At 45.5% G+C, this 26984-nt stretch overlaps 1 protein-coding gene across 1 annotated transcript in view; it reads left to right on the top strand.

The window, feature by feature from the left end:
• Positions 1-24754, top strand: part of plekhd1 (pleckstrin homology domain containing, family D (with coiled-coil domains) member 1) — a 101963-nt gene extending 77209 nt beyond the window's left edge. The window contains exons 12-15 of the mRNA XM_041214170.1: positions 3335-3487; positions 12032-12037; positions 22985-23023; positions 24648-24754. Coding sequence (XP_041070104.1) covers positions 3335-3487; positions 12032-12037; positions 22985-23023; positions 24648-24754 — 305 coding nt within the window. The remainder of the gene's footprint in view (positions 1-3334; positions 3488-12031; positions 12038-22984; positions 23024-24647) is intronic.
• Positions 24755-26984: the final 2230 nt, after the last annotated feature.

Below are 26984 nucleotides of genomic sequence, written 5' to 3'. Positions count from 1 at the left end.
CTCTGCCTCTCTACTTCTCTCTCTTTATTTATGATTTCTCTAAAATCCATCTCAGCACTCCTAATACCTCCCGCTTTGTTTTGGCATCCATTTTGTTTTCCTGCAGAATTTTCTTTTAACCCTAGTACAAGTTTCATAATTGGTTGCTCACAGTTGTGACCAGAAGATTCATTCCTGTTGAGTCCAGGACATGCCTGGGAAATTGGAACCCTACCCTCATGAGGGATCATCTAGGGATAGAAGGAACTCACTGCAATTTTTGTTAATGTTTTTACCCAGTTTCATACTGGGGACCTTTCGTGTGTGAGGCGAACGTGACAACTACATTACAGAAACAACTGACAAAGGGGAAATCACCTGAAATTTGGGCAGAGGAACTCAATGCAAACAAGCATCTTTAATTTGGAAAGATGAAATCAAGAAAATGAGTTACAGGTCATAAAGTCACTTAACTTGGAGCAAACTGTCAAAGGAGCCAAATAAGGTAACATTTGGTTAATTTGAATCTGCTGAGCCTGCCTGAAGTACTGAAGTACACAACAGACATGTAACAAAAACCTAATTAGAATTAAGTCACTTGGAGCTAATTACAGGAGGATCATCAACAAGTCACCTCCTCAAGAGAATAAACGTGACAGTATTTTTCATCACTGTCCTGCCCACCGGTCACCCTTCAAGCTTCCTCTTGGGCCTCCACCCATGTGCGAAGAGGGCAGGTAGCTATGCCCTGATCTCCTAACATTGCTATGTGCTGTCCTTGGGCTGGGTGCTGCAGCTGCTACATTCCCAGGATCAGGGATGGGGGAAGTTGTGTGGAGAGAGCAGATTTTCTCCTGTGGGCAAGCATCTGGTTTCTGCTTGCCATACCCATCCCCATCCTTTCCTGATTGTGTGGCCAAGATGAGGAAGTTGCAGGTACTGGGGAAGGGTCTTCAGGGGTTTGTCCACTGTATTAAATCTCAACCTGGATTACTGGCTGTTTTGCAAAGCCTGGTAGGTGGAAGTGTAATGGAGAGGATTGTGTATCTGTGAGACTGCAGCTTGAAATGGTAGGTGTATCTGTGAATTTCCACCCCCAGTCGAGTGATGAGTCCAGCACGTAACATGGAAAAGTTAATTAGTACTTGGCACAAATCCCGCTAACGCCCACATTTCTGAGCAGGCTTGCAGTTCTCAGCGAGAATGACCACGTTTCTAAGCAGAGTTGAGTGACCATTTTTTAAAAATATATTCTGGGCACGTACTGTGCCTCAGTAAGGATATATTGGCCTTGCAGGGAGTGTGATGTAGATTTATCAGAATGACACTGGAGCTAAAAATTTAAGTATGAGGACAGGACTGCATAGACTAAGCCAGTAGTTCTTAAACTTTTCTAATTGAAGCACCCCTTTTTAAATGAATTAATAATTGCAGACCCTTCCCCCATGTAAACTATAATACTATTGTAGATCCATGATATGAAAGTGCTGCATCTAAAGAGCATTTTAATAATCTTTTTAAGAAGATTGGGATATTTATGTACAGATATCAATGAGATGGGTATGATTGCTTCTCACAGCAGTCTGTCTGTCTTTAGTGTAATGTTTGATGATGACACTCATAAATCATTTTCCACTTCCAGTTGGACCCTGTGCCACAGCAGAAAATGATGCTGTGCAATGTTTGTTGTTGGGAAAGTGAGCAACATTTTCACTGGTTCTTTTATTAATTCTGGATACTTTGCAGCAACAAATGACCAAAAACTGGGAAGGCGCTTGTTCCTCAAACTTAGGGCGCAATCTTCTGCCCTTTGAAAAATTTCAGGCTTCAGGACAATTTCTGGCTTAGAGGCGTGAAAAAGTCAACAGGAGATGGCCAATTAAGAGGCAGCCTCTGCAGTGGGCAGGGGTGGGTGGTTTCCCAAGGCAGGAGATCCAATTGGAGGGCAGGCACAACTGGACGCACCACAGCCCCATCTGGAAAGGTGGTCAGGGCACTGCTGTGGCAGATAAGGGAGCATGAGGACACCTCAAAATGGAAGCGCTCTCAGAAGCCTGATTAATATATATATATATATATATATATATTAAAAAAACACCCACAGTTCTTAGGACCATCAGTGTTGAGGGAAACCCCTTGAAAGGAAGGGGTATGCCTTAAGCTGTGGCCTTTGTTCTTTAATGGTGCATTTATGGGGCCAGTGACAGGAAGTTTATAGGTCCTTCCCACTTGTTGCCAGGAAGCCACCTCCAAGTTGCTGCCGGCCTCTCAACTCAATGGGGGACCGCTCTGATGCTAGGAAGATCCTGGCAGTGTTAGCAACTTGACTCCAGTTGGTTCCTTAAGTGTCCTAATTGGCTGCATGTCCCTGTTGGGTGGGTAATCACTGCTGCGTTGACCACACCTCCAGCGAGATCACTTGGAGGCAGGAATACGCCAGGGAGTCAATCTTATGCGCAAGTTTCAAATTTTGCTCCCATTCCTGCTTCCAAACCACCTCTGAGGAGCCTGGAAGATTTCCACCCTTCGTTCTCAGCGAGCAGTCACAGCAGTGTTCCACAAATACTCTTCTGTTTTCTGTTTAGGCAGCAAGATGTCTAGTAAATGTTGAAAATGGATCCCAAACTCCATTGTACCAATGTGTTAACATTTTGAAAATAAACACACTGAAGCACTCTGCCAACATTGTGAGATGATCAATGATAATTCTTTCACACACACAAATGTCATTGTGTTTGCTCTCAGAAACAGTCAGTTGTGAGAACATATCTGAAACTCCACTGCTCAATCTAATTTTCCAAATCTCAATTTTCTTCCTAATTGTTGCAATCTCGTCACTCAGTTTGAGTGTAATGGGTGGAGGTGCTGTTGGGAGCAATGGGAAATCACAGCAATAACCTTTCAACCCACAGCCTCGCTAACACTCGACTAGGCTTGTATTCTCATGAATTTAGAAGATTAAGGGGTGATGTAAGGAAGCACTTCTTCACACAAAGTGTAGTGGAAATCTGGAAATCTCTCCCCTCAAAGAGGCTGGGGGGTCAGTTGAAAATTTCAAAACTAAGATTGATAGATAATTATTAAGTGTTAACGATTATGGAACCAAGGTGGGTACATGGAGCTATGATACAGATCAGCCATGATCTAATTGAATATTGGAGCAGGCTGGAGAGGTTGAATGTCCTATTCCTACATACACGTTGGAATAATGAGCTTGGGGCCTGTGGTGGGAGCTGATCCTGAAGCGAGCAATCAATGTTCCAATAGCTAAACATATTCCTGCCGTCTAGTCTTGTGTTTTTTCAACTCGCCCACGAGGGCTCCTAATTTTTTGCCTACCATTTGTCTTCCACAGAGTTCTTTGAGGAGTGTATCAGGAAGGCTGAGATTGATGCCAATCTTCCTGTAATCATGAAGAACTCAGTGTATGTGCAAAGGGCTGCAGCCCGCAGGATAAAGAGCTGCAGGTTCCGTCGGAGGAAGTCCACTGCTGTTTGGAACTCTTTTGGTAAGTCTTATCCAATAATGCAAGAGCTTCCTGTTCAATGTGATGGGATTCAGTCCTGGTGGAATGGGGAGTGGGGGGTGGAAATAGGTATTGTAACATTACAAAGCATTAAACAACTTACTTCAATTACTGGGGGAAGAGAAGTGAAAGTTTTGCTGGGTGAAATTCTTCTCTACCCCATTCCCCACACTCCCCAAACCCTCCACCTTGAACTGCCAATGCAATTGATTGAAGAAGAGACCCTTTTCCTTTTCAGATTTCTTTTTCTTTCCCCCTGCACACCCATGTTCCACTGACCTTCTCCCAGCTCTTGTGTGTGTGCAATGGGGAGACTACCCCTATTGTTGCACCTCCCAGGATGACACATCATCCATAAGTGTACCAGTGATTGGAAAACCAACCTTGTTTTTTTCCTGCTCTTGCTGTTTATCAATCCTCACACTCCTCCCTTGGGGAATAGTTTGAAGTTGTTGAAGGATTCACAGGCTGACTAACAGTCTGACAGGATGGTGTTGTTGTTGTTTTTCTATCTTCATGCACTTCCCTTGGGAAATAGTACGAATTAATGGAAAGATTCAAGGCTGTTTAACATCTCTTCTATGCCAGCCCTGACAAACCTTCACAGTCTTAAAGTCCTCTATCAGATCAACTCTCAGTCTTCTGTTTTGTGAGAAAAGAGCCACCAGCCTGATCAGTTAACCCTGTATGGTATCATTTTTGTACATTCTCATTATAATATGGAGATCATAACTGTTCACAGTGCTCCAAATGTGGTCTAACCAACAACCTATACAACTATAAGGTAACTTCTCTGCTTTTCAGTTCAATCCCTCTAGAAATGAACCCCAGTGCTTTGTGTTGCTACTTCTGATGACTTGCGAGTCTGTGACCCTCGATCCCTTTGCCTCTACCCCATTCAGAATCCTATCTGCCATGCAGTATTGTGCCTTCCTGGTTCCATGCTAGTTTCTTTGTGTCAGGCCTCAGCGAGAAGAACAATGTCTAAAAGACTACCTCTGATTTATTTTGCAAGGCATTCACAGGTGAAATGGTAAAGCTTTGTCCTGCTCTTTGCTCTCTCACTATCACTGCATGTGATTTTATCCAGTTAGCCAAAGGGAAGTTCGATGTTCCACCCCCAGTCTTTGCTGGTCGCACCTTAGGGCAACAGTGTGGAGGGTTTGTTGTGGGGGGGGGGTGCGTGGTGCAGGTATGGTATAATTGGCCTTAGCACCAGGGTTGGGGACAGTGACTTGCTAATCTCTATCCAGCGGCCCCCTGGGGCAGCTGTTGGAATAGGGTTCGATTGTGAGTCTCCTTTGGTTGAACAGCCTGGAACACTCATCAGGGTTAATTTCAACTCATAACTACTGGATGCTCGTAGTCTAAAACTGGTGCTGGGGTGGGCTGCATTGAAAGACCTGGCTGATTCAATGACGCCCATTGAAGGCCCACCTGATCAACTGTTTGGACAAGCCTGCAAATAGATGAGCATCGAGCCTGAGGCTGGTTAATTTGCAATTGAGGATTCTACGCTGGTTGTTGGACTGCTGACTGCAAAATTCAGGTGGGGCATCCCAGTTCCTCCAATTCAGAGCCCTTTGTTTTGGGCGGCAGACAGAATTTTCCCCCTCCCCATCCATCGCCCCAGGCAGTAACGGCTGCTTAATTGAGCTGTAAGAGTCTGCCCTCAGTCATTGTCAGTGAGAGTCATAAGAGGGCCAAAGGGACTGAAAAACCACATGCCCTTTCTGTGGGACTATTATTTTGTTTCCATTTTATGATTTTTGTTTCAGTTGACTCTCTAATACAATCTAACGATATTTTACTCCTTAATTTTAAAATTCCTGCCCCTTGTTTTCAAATCCCTTCATGGCCTCAGTCTTTCCAGCTCTGTAATCTCCTCCAGCCGCACAATCTTCCAAGATATGTGTTTGTCTAATTACGGCCTCTTGAATATCCGTGATTGATTTTGTTTGACTTGACGCTGTGTGAAGGGTTGAGACATCTAAGGGCATTAAATAAATACTGGTTGTATCTCTTTCTGTTGACTTTGTTGATAAAAACCCCCTGAAGCCCAGGGTTCCCAACCACAGCTGTTGGTCACTCAGTTAAAAATTGAAGAATTGGATGATGGGCTTCCCTGGTCACCAGACGATGATGCAGCAGTTTTTGCTGTAACTTGTGTTTGGGCCAAGGTAGAAATTGTGCCAAAACTGGCTAATCTGTTTCAGGCAACCTGACACAGACCCTCAAGAAACAAAACTTCACAACCCAAAAAACCCCAGGCTTGAATGTAGGCTTGTGACATTTCGTCACCACTTTATCTACTATCATAGTCAAAATAACGTCAGATGTGGTGGAAGATTGTGGGGAAAATCCTTTGACAAGTTTCAGCTCTTTCTGGACTACAAGAAGAGGAAACTATTAACCCTGACTCTCAAACTTTCCAATTTAAAAACCTTTCCATGGTTGTTACAATATCTCTGCCCAGTTCACACTCACTCCCTCCAGTTCAAACTCACTACTCCCCAGTTCACACTTGCTACTCCCCAGTTCACACTCACCTCCCCAGTTCACACTCACCTCCCCAGTTCACACTCACCTCCCCAGTTCACACTCACCTCCCCCATTTTACTCACTTGCCCCAAGTTCACACTCACTCCCCTGCAATTCATACTCACTCTCCTGCAGTTCACACTCACTCTCCTGACCCCAGTTCACACTCATCCACCTCCACCCTGGTTCACACTCACTTCCTGGCAGTTCACATTCAGTCATTCCCAATTCACCCTCACTATCCCCAGTTCACACTCTTTCCCCCCCAGTTCACACTCTTTCCCCCCCAGTTCACACTCTTTCCCCCCCAGTTCACACTCTTTCCCCCCCAGTTCACACTCTTTCCCCCCCAGCTCACACTCACTCCCCCCCAGCTCACACTCACTCCCCCCAGTTCATTCTCACTCCCCCCAAAGTTCACACTCACTCCCCCACAGTTCATACTCACTCCCCCCACACCCAATTCATACCCGTTCACACTCCCTGGCAGTTCACACTCAGTCATTCCCAATTCACTCTCACTTCCCCCAGTTCACAATCACTCCCCTGCAGGTCACACTCACTCCCACTCATTTCACACTCTTTCCCCCCAATTTACACAGTCACCCAGTTCACAGGCACTCCCCCACAGGACACACTCACTCCCCCTCAGTTTGCACTCACTTCCTGGCAGTTCACACTCAGTCCTTCCTAGTTCACTCTCATTACCCCACAGTTCACACTCACCCCCCCAATTCACTCTCACTCCCCACCTCCACAGTTCACACTCACTTTCCCGCAGTTTACACACATCCCCCACAGTTCACTCGTGCTCCCCCATAGTTCACTCACTCCCCCGGTTCACACTCATGCCCCCCAGTTCACACTCACTCCCTAACAGTTCACACTTAATCGCTCTGCATTTCACACTCACACTCCCACAGTTCACACTCACTCCCCTGCTGTTCACACTCACTCTCCCCACCTCCAGTTCATGCTCACTTCCTGGCAGTTCACACTCAGTCCTTCCTAGTTCACTCTCATTACCCCACAGTTCACACTCACCCCCCCAATTCACTCTCACTCCCCACCTCCACAGTTCACACTCACTTTCCCGCAGTTTACACACATCCCCCACAGTTCACTCGTGCTCCCCCATAGTTCACTCACTCCCCCGGTTCACACTCATGCCCCCCAGTTCACACTCACTCCCTAACAGTTCACACTTACTCGCTCTGCATTTCACACTCACACTCCCACAGTTCACACTCACTCCCCTGCTGTTCACACTCACTCTCCCCACCTCCAGTTCATGCTCACTTCCTGGCAGTTCACACTCAGTCCTTCCCAGTTCACTCTCACCACCCCTAATTCACATTCACTACCGCAAGTGCAGTTACTCTCCCCCAAAATTCACACTTGCTTCCCCTGCAGTTCACACTGACTGCCTCCAGTTCACACTCACTCCCCCACAGTTCACACTCACTCCCCCACAGTTCACACTCACTGTCTCATGGTCACACTTGCTCCCCCCAATTCACACTTGCTCCCTGCAGTTTGCACTCAGTGCCCCCAGTTCGCACTCACTCCCCCAGTTCATACTCAGTCCACCCACAGTTTACGCTCATCCGTCCAACAGTTTATGCTCACTGTCCACTAAGTCAACACTCACATTCTCCAAATTCACACTCACTTCCTAGCAGTTCACACTCAGTCCTTTCCAGTTCATTCCCACTACCCTCACTTCAAAGTTATTACCCAGTTTAGTCACTCTCCCCCAATTCACACTCATTCTCTTAGTTCACTCTCAGTGAACCCCAGTTCATACTCACTCCCACAGTTCACACTGACTCCAGGTCATGTTCACTCCCCCTAGTTCACACTCAGTCATTCCCAGTTCACACTCACCCTGTTGTAGTTCACATTCACTCCCCCTGCAGTTTACACTCACTTCCCCCGTTCACAATCACTCCCCCACAGAGGAAAGGTTGGATAGACTAGGTTTGTATTTGCTGGAGATTAGAGGAATAAGAGGCAACTTGACTGAAACATATAAGATCTTGAGGAAATTTGACAGGGTGTATGTGGAGACGATGTTTCCTCTTGTGGGAGAATCAAGAACTAGGGGTTGCCCATTTAAAACAGAGATGAGGTAAATTTTTTTCACTCAGAGGCTTGTGAGTCTTCGGAACTCTCTTCCTGGAAGGGTGGTGGAAGCAGAGATTTTGAATATTTTTAGGGCAGAGGTGGATAGATTCTTGGTAAGCAAGGGGATGATAGGTTATTGGGGGTAGGTAAGAGGCAGATTGCAGGTAACTATCAGATCAGCCATGATCTTATTAAATGGCGGAGCAGACTCGAGGGGCTGAATGGCCTACTCCTGCTTCTTGTTTGTATGTTCACACTCACTGCCTCACATTCACACTTGCTCCCTGCAGTTTGCACTCAGTGCCCCCCCAAGTTTGTACTCAGTGCCTCCAATTCACACTCTCACACCCCAGCTGTTCACACTCTCACACCCCAGCTGTTCACACTCTCACACCCCAGCTGTTCACGCTCTCACACCCCAGCTGTTCACGCTCTCACACCCCAGCTGTTCACGCTCTCACACCCCAGCTGTTCACGCTCTCACACCCCAGCTGTTCATGCTCTTACACCCCAGCAGTTCTCATGCATTTCACTGCAATTCACACTCACTTCCCCCAGTTCACATTCACCCCACCCACAGTTTACACTCACTCCCCACTAAGTCGACAATCACATTCCCCAAATTCACACTCACTTCCTGGCAGTTCACACTCAGTCCTTCCCAGTTCACTCCCACTACCCCGACTTCATAGTCACTACCCCCAGTTCATAGTCACTCTCCCTGCAATTCACACTCATTCCCCCAGTTCACTCCCAGTCCCCCTGTTCACACACACTCTTACAGTTCACAATGACACCCCCCTCCGAGTTCACACTGACTACCCCCAGTTCACACTCACCCTCTCAGATCACACTTGCCAGCCCTCAGATCTTGCTCCCGAGTTCACACTCATCTCCTGCAGTTCACATTCACTCCCCCACTGAGGAAAGGTTGGACAGACTAGCATTGTATCCGCTGGAGTTTAGAACAGTAAGAGGTGACTTGATTGAAACATATAAGACCCTGAGGGGTCTTGACAGGGTGGATGTGGAGAGGATGTTTCCTCTTGTGGGAGAATCTAGAACTAGGGGCCACTGTTTAAAAATAAGAGGTTGCTCATTTAAAACAGATGAGGCTAATTTTTTTCACTCAGTGGGTCGTGAGTCTATGAAACTCTTCTTCCTGGAAGGGTGGTGGAAGCAGATTCTTTGAATATTTTTAAGACAGAGGTGGATAGATTCTTGATAAGCAAGGGGGTGAAAGGTTATCGGATCGGTGGGATGCAGATTTCAGGTTTCTATCAGATTAGCTATGATCTTATTAAATGGCGGTGCAGGCATGAGGGGCTGAATGCTCCTTGTTCACACTCACTGTCCCGAGTTCACACTCAGTCCCTGCCAGTTCTCTCTCGCTCCCCCTACAGTTCACACTCACTCCCCCCCAGTTCACACTCAGCCCCCCCACCCCAGTTCACACTCACTCTCCCCACCCAGTTCACACTCACTCTCCCCACCCAGTTCACACTCACTCTCCCCCCCCAGTTCACACTCACTCCCCCGCTGTTCATATATCATTCCCCCTGCAGTTCACACTCGTTCCCCCCAGTTCACACATCCCTTCCTAGTTCACAATCAGTTCATGGCAATTCACACTCAGTCATTCCCAGTTCACTCTCACTACCCTCAGTTCACAGTCACTCTCCCAGCCATAAGTCCATAAGGCGTGGGAGCAGAAGTAGACTATTCAGCTTATTGAGTCTCCTCAGCCGTTCAATGAGATCATGGCTGATCTGATAATCCTCAATTCTACTTTCCTGCCTTTTCCCCATAACCTTTGATTCCATTACTGATTAAAAATCTGTCTATCTCAGCCTTGAATATACTTAATGACCTAGCCTCTACAGATTTGCACAGATTCAGTACTCTCTGAAAGAAGAAATTCCTTCTCATCTCTGTCTTAAATGGGTGACCCCTTACTTTGAGATTATGCCGTCTGGTCCTAGACTTTCCCACAAGGGGAAACAACCTCTCAGCATCTATCCTGTCAAGCTCCCTAATAATCTTATATGTTTCAATAAGGTCGCCTCTCATTCTTCTAAACTCCAATGAGTATAGGCCCAACCTACTCAACCTCTCCTCATAAGAAAATCCCTCCATACCTGGGATCAATCTAGTGAACCTTCTCTGGACTGCCTCCAAAGCCAGTATATCTCCCCTTAGATAAGGGGACCGAAACTGTTCACAGTATCCCAAGCTGTTGAGGAAGGCAAGGGAAGAGATATCAGGAGCCCTGGCAGTAATTTTCAAATCCTCTTTGGTCACAGGTGAGGTGCCAGAGGACTGGAGGACTGTTAATGTTGTCCCATTATTAAAAATGGGAAAAAGGGATAGACCAGGAAATTACAGACCAGTCTAACCTCAGTGGTGGGCAAGTTACTAGAAAGAATTCTGAGGGACAGAATATATCTGCATTTGGAGAAACACGGATTAATCAGGGATAGTCAGCATGAATTTGTTAAGGGAAGGTCATTTTGACAAATTTGATCAAATTTTTTGAGGAGCTAACCGGGAGTGTTGATGAGGATAATACATTTGATGTAGTCCACATGGATTTAAGCAAGGCTTTTGATAAGGTCCCTCATGGCAGACTGGTCAAGAAAGTAAGACCCCATGGGATCCAAGGCAAAGTGGCACGTTGGATCCAAAATTGGCTGAGAGGCAGGAAGCAGAGGGTGATGGTGGAGGGATGTTTCTGTGACTGGAAGTCTGTTTCTAGTGGTGTTCCGCAAGGCTTGGTGCTGGGGGCCTTGCTGTTTGTGATATACATAAATGATTTGGAGTTAAATGTATGATCAAGAAGTTCGCAGATGACACAAAAATTGGTAGGGTGGTAAATAGTGAGGAGGAAAGCCGTAAACTGGAGGAGGATATCAATGGACTGGTCAGGTGGGCAGAGCAGTGGAAATGGAATTCAACCCGGAAAATTGTGAGGTAATGCACCTGGGGAGGACAAGGTAAGGGATTACACTATGAATGGTAGGACCCTGGAAAGTGTTGAAGCTCAGAGGGACCTTGATGTGCATATCCACAGATCCCTGAAGGTAGCAGGGCAGGCAAATAAGGTGGTTAAGAAGGAATATGGGATACTTGTCTTTATTAGCCGAGGCATAGAATACAAGAACAGGGAGGTTATACTGTAACTGTACAAAACGCTGGGTAGGCCACAACTGGAGTATTGCATGCAGTTCTGGTCACCGCATTAACAGAAGGATGTGATTGCACTGGAGAGGGTGCAGAGGAGATTTACCATGATGCTGCCTGGGCTGGAGGGTCTGAACAATGAGGAAAGATTGGATAGGCTGGGGTTGTTTTCTCGGAGCAGCAAAGGTTGAGAAGGGACCTGATAGAGGTGTATAAGATTATGAGGGGCATAGATAGGGTGGATAGGAGGGTTACTAAAGGGTTCAATAATTAGGGGCCATCGATTTAAGATAAGAGGTAGAAGGCTAAGAGGGGAGTTGAAGAGAAATTTTTTCACCCAGAAAATGTTGGGAGTCTGGGACTCACTGCCTGAAAGAGTGGTTGTGTGAGATATTCACTTGCGTTGCCATAGCTCCAGGGCTATGGGCCAAGCACTGGAAAATGGGATTAGTGTCGTCAGATCTTTCTTGACTGGCGCAGACACGGTGTACCAAATGGCCTCCTTCTGTGCTGTAAACTTCTATCAGTCTATAGCTGGAATTTTACAGCTCTGTTGCGGCAGAGATGGGACCGTAAAATGCGGCAAGCCATTCTAAAATCCATTGACTTTGGTGGGAATGTAAAATCTTGCTGCCGTAAAATTCCATTCTCTGAGTACTCTAGGTGTGCTCTAACTAGTGCCTTGTATAGTTTTAGCAAGACTTCCTTATTTTTATACTCCATTCCCTTTGAAATAAAGGCCAACATTCCAGTTGCCTTCCCTATTACCTGCTGAACTTGTGTGATAGCTTTTAGTGATTCATGCATGAGGGCCCTGTAATCCCTCCGTGCTGCAGCTTTCTGCATTTAAATAATATTCAGCTTTTTAATTTTTCCTGCCAAAGTGCATAACCTCACATTTTCCCACATTATATTCCACCTGCCAAGTTTTTGCTCACTCACTTAACCTGTCCATGTCCCTTTGTAGACTGTTTGTTTCATCCTCATCACTTGCCTTCCTCCACCCCACCCCCCCTCCCATTTAGTATCACCTGCAAACTTGGTCTTAGTACATTCACTTCCCTTATCCAAGTCATTAATATATATTGTAAATAATTATTGCCCCGGCACTGATCCCTGTGACACTCCACTAGTTACAGGTTGCCATCCTGAAAATGCCCCCCTTATCTCAACTCTCTGTCTTCTATTAGTTAGCCAAACGTTTATCCATGCTAAGATACTACCCTCAACACCATGGGCTTTTATCTTATTAAGTAGCCTTAAGTGTGGTACCTTATCAAATGCCTTTTGGAAATCGAAATACATTACATCTACTGGTTCCCCTTCATCTATCCCGCTTGTTTTCTCCTCAAAGAATTCTAATAGATTTGTCAGGCATGATGTCCCTAATTCACACTCAGGCCCCCAGTTCACTTTCACTCCCGCAGTTCACACTAACTCCAGTTCACGTTCACTTCCCTCCAGTTCATACTCACACCACCCTCTGAGTTCACACTGACTACTCTGTTCTGTTGAAGGGTCATGAGGACTCGAAATGTCAACTCTTTTCTTCTCCGCCGATGCTGCCAGACCTGCTGAGTTTTTCCAGGTAATTCTGTTTTTGTTTTCTGACTACCGCAAGTTCATACTCACTACCCCAGTTCACACTCACCAGACTCCAATTCACACTCACAAGCCCCCAGTTCACACTCACAAGCCCCCAGTTCACACTCACAAGCCCCCAGTTCACACTCACCCCCAATTCACATTTGCTCCCCAGTTCACATTCACACCCTAGTACACACTCAGCCCCCGTTCACATTCAGGCGCACTCCCCCCACAGCCCACACTGACTCCCCCAGTTCACACTCACTCCCCAGTTCATTCACTCCCGCATGGTTCACACTCACTTCCCACAGTTCACACTCACTCCTCCCACAGATCACGCTCATTACACCCCAGTTCAGACTCACTGCCCGCACTTCACACTGACGGGCTGCAGTTCACACTCACTCCCCCAGTTCACACTCATCCCCTGCAGTTCACACTTACCCCCTCATCATTCACATTCACTTCCCCTACATTCACACTCATCCCCCCCCCAGTTTAAACTCATCCCACCCCAAAGTTCACACTCATCCCCAAAGTTCACACTCATCCCCAAAGTTCACACTCATCCCCAAAGTTCACACTCATCCCCAAAGTTCACACTCATCCCCAAAGTTCACACCCACCCCATCTAGTTTGCTTTCACTCTGCTGTAGTTCACCCTCAATTCCCGAGTTCACACTCACTCCCCCACCTCCCCAGAGTTCACACGCACCCCCTCCCAGTTCACACCCACTCCCCCCAAGTTCACACTCATTTCCTGGGAGCTCACAATCAGTTCTTCCCAGTTCGCTCTTACTACCCCAAGTTCATTCTCACTTCCCCAGTTCACACCCACTCCCCTGCAGTTCACTAACTCATTCGCATTTCATACTCATCCCAGTTCACACTCACTCCCCACAATTCACACTCACTGTCCCCCCAAGTTCACACTCACTTCCTGGGAGCTCACACTCAGTCCTTCCCAATTCACTCTCACTACTCCCATTTCATACTCACTACCTGCAGTTCACACTCACTCTCCTCCCAATTCACAATCATTCCCCCAGTTCACACTGACTCTAGTTCACGTGCACTCCCCTCTAGTTCACACTGTCACCCCCCCTGAGTTCGCACTGACTACCCCAGTTCACATTCAGTCCCTCAGTTCACACTCACCGGACTCCACTTCACATTCACCAACCCCCAGTTTACGATTGCTTCTCTTGCAGTTCACACTCACTCCACCCCAGTGCACACTCACTGCCCCCAGTGCATACTCAATTCCCCTAGTTCATACTCACCCACCCACAGTTCACGGCCACTAGCCCCCCAGTTCATACTCACTCTCCCAGTTTCACTCACATACACCAGTTCACACTTACTCCCCCAGTTCACACTTACTCCCCCAGTTCACACTTATTCCCCCAGTTCACACTCACTTCCCTGCAATTGACACTCATTCCCCCCAGTTCATTCACTCCCCCGTAGTTCGCACTCATTCCCCCCGTTCACACTCATTCCCCCTCCAGCTCACACTTACCCCTCCTCATCAACATTCACCTCCCCTGCAGTTCACACTCATTCCTCCTGCAGTTCACAGTCATTCCCCCCCGTAGTTCACACTCATGCTCACTTTCCCACAGCCCACACTCAAGCTCCCTAAGTTCACATTCACCACCTACCAGTTCACTCCCCGCAGTTCACGCTCACTCCCCCACAGTTTACGCTCACTGCCATGTTCACCAGACCCCAGTTTACACTCACTCCCCCAGTTTACACATGCCCTCTCCCCCCACACTCACCCAGTTCATACTCAGGCCCCCATTTCACACTCGCTCCCTTGTTCATCCAGCCCCCCTTGTTCATCCACCCCCCGTTCACACTCGCTCTCCCAGTTCACACTCACCACCCTCCAGTTCACACTCACTCTGAGTTCACACTCACTTCCCCCGCAGCCCACACTCACACTACCCCAGTTCACAGTCATTCCCCCAATTTCAGACTCACTCCCTGCATACTTCACACTCACTGCCCACAGTTCACACTCACTCCTCCCGCAGATCACACTCACTTCCTGAGTTCACATACACTCCCTCCAGTTTACACTCTCTACCTCCTATTCACAAACAGTCCTCCCAGTTCACATTCACTCCCTCCAGTGCATATTGGTTCTCTTGTTCTGGAATTGGCCTCAGCACTGCTCCTGGAATAGCTTGCATTTTGCATGCTCTGTGACACCAAACACAGTTGGATGTGGGTAGGAATGGCGTCAAATGCTTTTGGTGATATCAGCTCTGCCTCGGCCCACAGGCTGGGTTATCGATGAGTTGTGTTTGGTAATTGAATTGAGTCTAATGGGCCTCTTCTAATGGACGTCACTGCCAGTCGCCATCTTTCTCTCCTTCAGCATGCGGCAGGTTTCGATCACTGAGGATAGCGGCGGAGGCGTAAGACAGGAGTGGCGGTGAATCGCGGTGAGTGTTGGAGTGGAACTGTTACAGCTCAATCCATGGAGGCTCTCACTAGCGAAGCAGGTGGCATTTGAAATCCACTGTTGAATTTCATCCACCAAGTGGAGAGAAGGACACAGGGTTCCAAACTCTGATTACCTGTGACAGGGAAAAAAAATACCATGGATGTTTGGATTGAGTGCTTATGCTTAAAGCCATGAATCTCCAGTCACGGTCTGATACTCTTTGGTTTGTGCTGTGCTAGCAACATCTGGCAAGGGAAGGCTGCTCTGCCCATTAACTTGCTACAGAATGTTGCTGACAAAATCGTAATCCAAGGGGAAGAAGCAGTTGTGTCTCACCTTACTTGTTCCTTGTCAAATTCAGCACTGCATCAACTTGTGGTCACTGCAAACTCAGGACGTTACTGAATGCGATGACTAGTAATTGATGGTTAAATATATCCTCACTTCACTGCCTATTCTACCGCTGCTGGTTTTCCTCCTTGGACAAGATGTGAAAGAGTTTGATATATTACAGCAACCTATTGGATCCTTGGTACTGGTGATGAATATGGAGCTGGGTCTCCACTCTCCACCAAATTGAAACTGAGATAATTGGGAGCTAATGGAGGTTGGGCCCTTGGGTGATTACCCTATTACCCTAGCTTCCCCTAGAGGAGTTGGAAGGGATTACCTGATGGGAGAGAACATGGACTGATTGGAAGAAACAAGGGTTGGTCATTTGCTGGGATCAAACCAAACTGGGTTCTGTGGGTATAAATGTATTTGGTAATATGAAGAGTTCTGGATGCAGAGATATTTAAAGAAAGAATAAATGATTTAGATTGTATGGTATCTTCTATGTACCTGTCATGAGAACCACAACATGCTTCACTTTTGGAAGAACATCCTTGAAGAACAGCATAGGCATGATGGGCCAAATGACTACTGTGCTGTATGATCCTATCAAGGGGGTTGAAACTTGTAGAGCAAATGTTTCCACTTGTGGAGACGTCCAAAACTAGGGGGCTTATAAATATAAGATCATCCCAAAAAAAGTCAATCAGGAATTCAGAAGAAATTTCTTTACCCAAGAGAGGTGTTAGAATATGAAACTTTCTGCCACGTGGAGTGGTTGAGGTGAATAATATGGATGCATTTAAGGGGAAACAAGATAAATACATAACAAAAACAGAATTACCTGGAAAAACTGATGGAGAGACAAACAGAAGGATTTGTTGATGGGGTTCAATAAAGGGATGTTGGAGGAAGCTTATGTAGAGCATAAGTAGTTAGGCCGGATGGCCTGTTTCTGTGCTGTAAATTCTACGTAGTGTAATGTGGAATGATCCATTCATTGCTGAGACCTGGAATTCAATACATCCAAAAGCCTAATCTTGGTTAAACGGTTTTTTATCTCTCATTTATACCTGACTTTTCATATATCCTTTTGTTTCTTTATTTTCTCAATATTTCTGACTATCACATTGGTCCACTCATGATTCATCTTTGGGTATGTCTTTGTATAAATATTGTCCATTCACTTTTCCCTGGCTGTATTAATACATTCCTGTCTGCTTCTTTCTGAAGGATTCACTCCTGATTCTTTCTCCAGCCCTACAAACCTCTGAATTCTCTGAGCTCCTCCAACTCTGACCTCTTCAGCATCTCTAATTACCTTCACCACACCATTGTTGGCTGTTCCTTCAGCTCCCAAACCCCTAAGCTCTGAAAATCCCTCCCCAAGCGTCTGTGCCTCTTTATCTCAGTTTCATCCTTTATAATGTTCTTTCAAGTCTACCTCTGTGACCAATCTTTTGGTCACCAATCCTAATATCTTATGTGGCTCGATGTCAAATTTTGTTTAATAACACTCCTGAGAAGAGCTGTGAGCAGTTTAAACCACATTAACTGCATGTTGTCGTTCCTGTGTCCTCCTACTGCATGGCACCTCGACAAAATTAGCTTGGAGGAAAACCTTTACCTTGAGGTGCACATTTGGTGGCGTTAAATTAACAAGTTCTCACAGAAGTCAGCTGTCAATGGAAACAGTATAGGAAATCTTCAGCTAACTCATTATGTTCCAACACAGCAATTCTACACCCTGACACAGGTACAAAGGGTGGAATCTTCTGCTCTGAAGTTCATGTTCGGTGGCGGGCGCAAAAGAGGGAGTGATTCCCATTGGGGGCTGGGATGCCTGATCATGCACAATCTTGTGATGGTTAGCTCATTAAAGATGCAACTGCGAGGAGCTCAATGATTCTCACAGTGGGGACAGGCAGGAAGTCCCTGTCCCCACTGTTACCTTATGGGGTTGAAGGTCCAGGCACCATGTTAAAGGAGGCACCCGGATAGCCTAGACTATCCCTTGCACCTTTGCCCGGCCACTGCTCCACCTTTCCCAGCTAAGCCCCCCTCACTTCCTTGGTCATCCTCCATGCAACTTGCACCCACCACCCGGTCTCAAGCATAGGCTGGCATTTACAGACAGTCCCCAAAGAGGACAATGCAGCGGCAACTCACTGTTAACCAAGTAAGGAGTCTACCTCGCCCGGTATATGCAGTTGTAAAAGTGAATGTTCTAATTTCTGAATGGTAGGGGAACTTAATTTGGCAGGGAAACTTAATTCTGGTGAGGTGGCCTTTTAATGAGCATCATAACATGCTAATGCATGCAAAAGTTCTTCCTAACATTGTTCGTCGGGAAATTCAACCCATCTTTAACCCGCCTTTAAAGTCCTGAGAACAGAATTCCAAAAGTTCATCCCAACATCGGGAAACTGATTTTGACCTCATGCCAAATTATGTTCCCCCGCCCGCCATGCTTCTGCTGCTGGTGGGACATGAAGGTTCCGCCTAAAGAGTGGGCAAGTTTTCCACGCCCATAGTAATGAACAAACCCACCCAACAAAACTTTGTTTAAATTGTAAATATAAGATTCCTTTTGACTTTTCCTTGCTATATTGTCTGATGTTGGAATATCACCACATGATGGTGCTACTGGAAGTCAGGATGGTTTTTCCAATGCTTCTGTTTTGCTGCCTTTCCACCAGCAGATGGAATTGCAGCATTGCTGGAAATGTCTCCACAGTAGTTTCCCAATAGGCAGACCTGTTCCATTGGAGAAAATACCTGAAGAAAGACAGACCTGTTTTTCTATAGCGCCTTTCATGATCCCAGGATCTTTTACGTCCACCTGAAAGAGCAGACAGGGCCACAGTTTTACATCTCATTCGAAAGATAGCATCTCCAACAGTGCAGCACTCTCTCAGTACTACATTCTATCGCTGGCTGGGTTGCCTGCCCCGCCTTGAATCAGTGCTTGGAGGTGGGGAGAGGACATGTGCAAGGCAAGGACTTAGAGCATAGGACATAGAAACTAGGAGCAGGAGTAGGCCATTCGGCCCTTCGAGCCTTCTCCACCATTCAATATGATCATGACTGATCCTCTATCTCAACGCCATATTTGCGCTTTCTCTCCATACCCAGTGATGCCCCTAATATCCAAAAATTTATCAATTTCTTTCTTGAATATACTCAGTGACCTGGCCTCCACAGCCTTCTGTGGTAGAGAATTCCACAGGTTGACCACCCTCTGAGTGAAGAAATTTTTCCTCATCTCAGTCCTAAATGGCCAGGCCTGTATCCTGAGGCTGTGGCTGGTTCTAGGCTCCCAACCAGGAGAAACATCCTCCCTGCATCCAATCTGTCCGGCCCTGTTAGAATTTTATATGTTTCAATCAGATCCCCTCTCATTCTTCTAAACTCTAGTGAAATAGGCCCAGTTAAACCAATCTCTCCTCATACAACAGTTCTTCCGTCCCCGGTATCAGGTTAGTGAATTTTTGCTGCACTCCCTCTATGGCAAGTATATCCTTTCTTAGGTAGGGAGACCAAAACTACACGCAATACTCCAGGTGTGGCCTCACCAAGGCCCTGTATAACTGTAGTATGACATCCCTACTTCTGAACTCAAATCCTTTTGCAATGAAGGCCAACATACCACTTGCCTTCCTAACTGCTTGCTGCACCTGCCTATTGACTTTCATTGACTGGTGTACAAGGATACCTGGATCCCTTTGTACATCCACATTTCTCAATATATTACCATTTGAATAATACTCTGCCTTTCTGTTCTTCACACTGAAGCATATAACTTCACATTTATCCACGTTATACACATTTCATCTGTCATGTGTTTTCCCACATACACTTGTCTAAATCACCCTGAAGCCTCCTTGCATCCTCCTCATAACTCACAGCCCACAACCCCACCCAGTTTTGGGTCGTCAGCAAACTTGCATTTGGTTCCCTCATCCAAGTCATTTCTATATACCGTGAAGAGCTGGGGCCCAAGCACCGATGCTTGCGGTAGACCACTAGTCACAGCCTGCCACCTGGAAAAAGACCCATTTGTTCCCACTCTGTTTCCGGTCTGTTAACCAATTCTCAATCCATGCCTGTATAATCACCCCAATCCCATGTGCTTTAATTTTGCCCACTAGCCTCTTATGTGGGACCTTATCAAAAACCTTCTTGAAATCCAAATACACCACATTAACTGGTTCTCCCTTATCTATTCACTAGTTGCATCCTCAAAAAACTCTAGTTGATTAGTTAAGAACGATTTCCCTTTCATAAACCCATGCTGACTTTGTCTAATCCCGTTAATGCTTTCCAAGTACAGAACAGAATTATCACATTTTTTATAACAGACTCTAGCATTTTCCCCACTACTGTTGTTAGGCTAACTGGTCAGTAATTCTCTGTTTTTTTCTCTCCCTCCTTTTTTAAATAGTGGGATTACATTTGCCACCTTCCAATGTGTAGGAACTGCTCCAGAGTCTGTAGAATTTTGGAAGATAACCACCAATGCATCCAATCTTTCCAGGGCCACTTCCTTTAGTACTCTGGGATGTAGATTATCAGGCCCCGGAAATTTTTCAGCCTTTAACTCCATTAATTTCTCGAGCACCATTATTTTACTAATACTGATTTTCTTCAATTCCTCCCCCTCACTAGCCCCTTGGTTCCCTAACATTTCTGGGAAATTATTTATGTCCTCTTTTGTGAAGACAGAACCAAAATATGTGCTCAATTCTTCTGCCATTTCTTTGTTCCCCATTATAATTTCCCCCTTTTTGACTGTAAGGGACCTATGTTTGTCTTCACAAATCTTTTTCTCTTCACATATTTATAGAAACTTTTACAATCAGTTTTTATGTTCTTTGCAAGTTTACTCTCGTACTCTATTTTCCCTTTCTTGATCAATCTTTTTGTCCACTTTTGCTGAATTCTAAATTGCTCCCAATCTTCAGGCTTGCTGCTTTTTCTGGCAATTTTATATGTCACCTCTTTGGATCTAATACTATCTTTAATTTCTTTTGTGAGCCAAGGTTGAGCCACTTTTTCTGTTTTATTTTTCTGCCAGACAGAAATGAATAATTGTTGTAATACATGCATACATTCCTTAAATATTAGCCATTGTCTATCCACTGTCAACCCTTTTAGTAAGGTTCCCCTATTCATCATTGCTAACTCGTTCCCTTTATTTAGATTTAGGACCGTAGTTTTGGATTCAGCTTCTTCATTCTCCATCTTAATGAACAGTTCTATCATTTTATGGTCGCTCTTCCCCAAGGGACCCTGCAAAACAAGATTGTTAATTAATCCTTTCTCATTGCACAATGCCCAGTCTAGGATAACCTGCTCTCTGATTAGTTCCTCAATGTATTGGTCTAAAAAACCATCATGTACACAATTCAGGAAATCCTCCTCCACAGTATTATTGCTAGCTTGGTTTGTCCAATCTATATGTAGATTAAAGTCACCCATGATTACAGTTGTACCCTTATTGCATGCATCTCTAATTTCCTACTTAATGCCTTCCGTTATATCTCCATTACTGTTTGGGGGCCTGTGGACCACCCCCACTAATGTTTCTGCCTCTTGCTGTTTCTTATCTCCACCCAAACAGATTCCACATCATGATTTTCCGAGCCAATATCCTTCCTCACTATTGCCCACAAAGGATTTCCTCCTTTACTAACAATGCTACCCCACCTCCTTTCCCTATTTGTCTTCCTAAATATTGACTACCCCTGGATGTTTTTGTCTTTTTAACCTTGTTAGTGATCTTAGCTTTATTTTGCACTATGACCCCATTTGTCTTTTGTCCTTGTTTTTTCTGCCTTTCACTTTTGCTTCTTACTTTTCTATCTCTTGTTTCTATCCTTGTTTCCACCACCTCCGTCTCCTTGTTCAGGTTCCCATCCGCTTGCCATTCTAGTTTAAATCCTCCCCGACTGCACTAGCTAACACCCCACCCATTGTCCATGGACCCGGTCCTGCCCAGATGCAACCTTCCCCAGAACCGCTCCCAATGTCCCAGGAATCTGAATCCCTCCCCCCTACACCATTTCTTCAGCCACATATTCATCTGATATATCTTGTTATTTCTACTCTCGCTAGCACAGTAATCCTGAGATTACAACCTTTGAGGTCCTACTTTTTAAATGACACCCTAACTCCCTATATTCAGCTTGTAGGACCTCATCCCCTTTTTTTACCTGTGTTGTTGGTACCAATATGTACCACGACCACTGGCTGTTCACCCTCCCCCTTCAGAATGCCCTGCAACCTCTCCGAAACATCCTTGACCCTGGCACCAGGCAGGCAACATACCATCCTGGAGTCTCTTTTGTGGCCACAGAATGCCTGTCTGTTCCCGTTACTATTGAATTCCTTATCACTATAGCCCTGCCATTCTTCTTCCTCCCCTCTTGTGCAGCAGAGCCACCCGTTGTCCATGGACTTGGCTCCTGCTGCTTTCCCCTGAGAAGTCGTCTCCCCCAACATTATTCAAAACGGTATATCTGTTAGAGAGGGGTAAGGCCACTAGGGGACTCCTGTATTATCTGCCTTCCTCTAATCTACCTGGTGGTCACCCATCCCCTTTCAGCCTGTTCAGTCTTTACTTGCGGTGTGACCATCTCATTGAATGTGCGGTCCACGATAATCTCAGCATCGCGGATGCTCCACAGTGAATCTACCCACAGCTCCAAAATGCGGTTAGCCAGTAGCTGCAGCTGGACACACTTCCTGCACATATGGTCACCAGGGATACTGGAAATGTCCATGACTTCCCACATAGTGCAGGAGGAGCATATCACAGGTGCAAGCTCTGCTGCCATGACTTCCCTTCAGATTAAGCTCATTAGTTACACCCTTTAAAGAATGTTAATTATGCTAGGGCCTTATTCCACTTCAAACATTTCCACTACAGTCCAAAGTCCTCACCTTATTTTGTTTAAGCTAATAGATTGCAGCAGTTCAATTAGTAGATAAAGTAGAAGTACCTGACCCTACTTATCAATCAGCTGCCTCCCCTGCGTTGTGTCACTTTTTGAATCGTGACGTCCTCATGCCGCTTTCAGTCCTGAATCTCCCTAGAACTATCACTCTGTCCTCACGCCCCGAGTCCAACTCCCGTTCTTTTTAGATCTCCGCTCTGACTCTCAGTTCCCGCTCTTTTTAAATATGGCTGTTAGTGGCTCCCGATTTTTCTGTGGAGGCTGGAGGAGAAGATCTCCTCTCGCACCATGTAGCAAAGCAATTTTTAAAATCTCTGGCACAATTGGACAGCAGTAAATGTGGGTGAGGCAGTTCCAGCTCAAGCTCCGCCCAAGTGTTCTATAAAATTACATTCGGGGTCCTAACTATGTATTGCATGGGAAAGACATTCAAGGCTTGTATCCTAGGCTTTGCCAGATTGTCCTGGGCTCTCCAGGATTTGAAGCTTCCTTTCAGGGGCACTGCTGCAAGCAACCCCAGTAGAAAACCATTGTGGCATTAAAAAAATGGCTTTTTCATTTGCTTTAAATATTTTTGACTATTGATTATAACATTTCAGAGACATGAGAAAGGGTGTTTGACTAAGAGTCAAGAAGTGTTCAATCGGGGAAGGAAGATTCAGTTCACTTTCCAATTGGAGTGGGAAGGCAGGGCTCTGAGGATTGACTTGTCAGGTGACCAATGATAAGAATGTTGGGGCATGGCTCCATGAACATGAATGTGTCAGGTGGCCAATGGTAGGGGATGGGGGTGGGTCTTGTGATAAATCCTTCAGGAAGAAATTGAATTAGAGTTGGCAACCCTACTTATGTTTGGAAGTTTTGATGGGGCTGTGGTAGGATATTGATAAGGCACACAACACATAGTGTGACTCCCCAGTGATGTCTTTGTGTGCACAATTCCAGCAGTAGGGCCATGGAATAACGATCAGGAGCAAGCTCCAGCCATTCGGGCGTCATATCCCCTCCCTCTGCTCCCCACTCAAGGGAAAGCTGACAAACTGAGCACAGACTCAGGGACATTATTGACTGTAATGGCCTCAACTAGACTAGGTTTTCAAAGACCTGTGGATGGAGGAGAAAGGCAAGATATTGGTACATTCAAGCTCAGTGCTGAAGGATATGTAAGCAAAGGCTCATTTGCTTCAGACTGGCTTCGCAGATGCACTTGAACAACTCCATGGCATTAACAACTTGCATTTCATGTCGAACCTTTAAAATAGTCCTAATCTTCTATTACTAGGCAGAGTATCAAATTTTGTCTGCCAACGCTCCTGTGAAGCATGGTAGGATGTTTTGTGATACCTATTGATCAGGCTGGGGCTCCTTTCTCTAGAAAAGAGAAGGCTGAGGTGTGACCGGTTAGAGGTCTTTAAGATTATGAAAGGGTTTGATAGGGGAGACCTAGTGAAGATGTTTCCACTTGTGGGGAGTCCAAAACTAGGGGACATAAAATAAGGTAGCCACTAATAAATCCAATAGGGAATTCAGAAGAAACTTCTTTACTCAGAATAGTGAGAAATTTCTTCACCCAAAGAGTGTTGAGAATGTGGAACTCACTATCACAGGGAATGGTTGAGGTGAATAGCATATATGCATTTAAGGAGAAGATGAATAACAACATGAGGGAGAAAGGAATAGAAGCATATGTTGATAAGGGGAGATGAAATGGGGTGGGAGGAGGTTGATGTGGAGCATAAACACTAGCAATGGCCTGTTTCTGGGCTGTAAATTCAATATGTCAAAGCTGTTATATAAATGCAAGTTGCTGTTGTTTATAAACAGCCCCTAATTAAGCTGCAGTGCTGCTGGGACTATTAGCTGGTCAGAGATGCCTGAGTTCACTCACCTTCCATATACACCTTTGTTTCAGTGACCAATTCCCACTCTTTAAACGTTCCCCAAGGTGAAGGGGAAGAGAATATGGAGGAGCTGAAGGAAACGGCCAGGAAGCTGAGCAGGGATCGGCGTTTCCGAGAGACCGTCTATAAGTACATGACTCTCAAAGATTCCTCAAATTCCTGATGCTACTGTGTGATGTTAACAGAAGTCCTGCTTTGCCATAACGTAACCCTTGACCTTTAGCAGCTGTTCTCAACTTGTGACCTCTGAAAAGCTAATTGGGCAAGAGTAGATTATAACACAGTGGATTAGGTAAACTGTTTCTTTTCACCTCTTTTCATCCAGTCCCAGGCTGCTTGGATCAATGTCTCCTCTATTCATTGGCTAGAAAGGGCGCCCATGCAAGATGAGTTTTAGAAATCTCAGACCAGTTCCTACTGGGTGCAGAGTTACCCACTTCTTAATTTGGCCAGCTCGCTCAGAGAACTCATGGGCAGCTGGTGTAGAATCTGTGGTTAATCAGGGAGGTGGTTATTGAACAGTGAAGTCAAAGCACAATGTATGCGGTGGGGAGGGGGAGCTTTACTCTGAAATTAAACTGCCCTGTAACACTCTGGGAAACTGGAAATCTCTTTACACTAACATCCCTCACTTGTCAGTGTAAGATCAATTAAAGGAAGCAAGCTACTTGTGAAGGAGCAAGTCTACTGGTTAGTGTGTATATATAGAAACATAGAAAATAGGAGTAGGAGTAGGTATTCAGCCCTTCGAGCCTGCTCTGCCATTCATTATGATCATGGCTGATCATCCAACTCAATAACCTGCTATATACAATATATGCACAAACACTCAAGTGAATGACCTGTGTCTAGTGCAGTTGCTGCACTTAAAATTGTAAAAATGAAAGGTCTGCATTGCATTTGTGTTTGGCTAAAATGTATTCTGAAACAACAAAGATGGTAACTTCCATTGTGTTAGGGGTGTGTAAATGGTGTGTGAATATCTTTCTGGTAGGAAAACTAGGCAGAAACTGTTTCCACATATTTTGCATCTTTAGGCTGCCCCCCACCCCGCCCCGCCCCCAAATTCTCTTCTCTTTGGCCCTGAGAATTCCTGCAGAGGTGTATCTCCATTTCGTCCAGAAACAATCCATAGCCTGCTCCAGAAGTTCATTATTCTCTGGAAAATGAACCACCAACTGACATCTAACCTAAATCTGACCTTACCTATACATACGAACATAAGAATTAGGAGCAGGAGTAGGCCACTCGGCCCCTTGAGCCTGCTCTGCCATTCAATAAGATCACGGCTGATCTGATTGTAACCTCCACCCTGTATTCCTGCCTACCCCTGATAATCTTTTACCCCCTAGTTAATCAAGAATCTATCTAGTTCTGCCTTAAAAATATTCAGACTCTGCTTCCACTGCCTTTTGAGGAAGAGAGTTCCAAAGACTCACAACCCTCTGAGAGAAAAAAATTCTCCTCATCTTTGTCTTAAATGAGTGACACAAGAGGAAACATCCTCTCCACATCCACACTGTCAAGACCCCTCAGGATCTTAAAGGTTTCAATCAAGCCACCTCTTACTCTCCTAAACTCCAATGGATATAAGCCTAACCCGTCCAACCATTCCTCATAAGCCAACCCGCCCATTCTTGGTATTTGTCTAGTGAACCTTCTCTAAACTGCTTCTTACACATTTACATTTTTCCTTAAACAAGGAGACCAGTACTGTACACAATACTCCAGATATGGTCTCACCAGTGCCCTGTACAACTGAAGCATAACCTCCCTATTTTTGTAATCAATTCCCCTCACAATAAACGATAACATTCTATTAGCTTTCCTAATTACTTGCTGTACCTGCATACTAGCCTTTTGTGATTCATACACTAGGACACCCTGACCCCTCTGAATCTCAGAGCTCTGCAATCTCTCACCATTTAGATAATATCCTTCTTTTTCATTCTTCAACTTAAATTGTGACCCTGGTCCTCCCTAACCTCAAAAATTAGAGTAAACTGAACTTGGACAGATTCTAATCCATTCAACATATCATAATCCTCAGTCAGGTCACTCTTAAGTCCATACTGTTCTAAAGTGTCGAGTCTCAGATCTTTTACCCTACCCTGATAACTAAGAGCAGGGTGAGATTACCAAATCCAGACTGTATATTCAATTGAGTCTCTCCCAGGCCTTGTGCAAGGATACTTTTTATTTTACTCAGTTGTTCTATAAATACACCCCAACACCCTGTTTGCTCTATTGCTTCATGGGGCAGAATCTTCTGTTTGGTGTGCGGGGGCAAGCCCCACATGCCAACGCGTGAAATGACTCGTAGTGAAATTGGGCATGCATTCTGATGTCACCGCTCATCGTTCCGATCTTTAGTTCGGTAGGCATGTACCGGA

The sequence above is a fragment of the Carcharodon carcharias genome, chromosome 20 (assembly GCF_017639515.1).
Source record: "Carcharodon carcharias isolate sCarCar2 chromosome 20, sCarCar2.pri, whole genome shotgun sequence".
In the NCBI taxonomy this organism is placed as follows: Eukaryota; Metazoa; Chordata; class Chondrichthyes; order Lamniformes; family Lamnidae; genus Carcharodon; species Carcharodon carcharias.
This window is presented reverse-complemented; position numbering and strand designations above follow the sequence as displayed.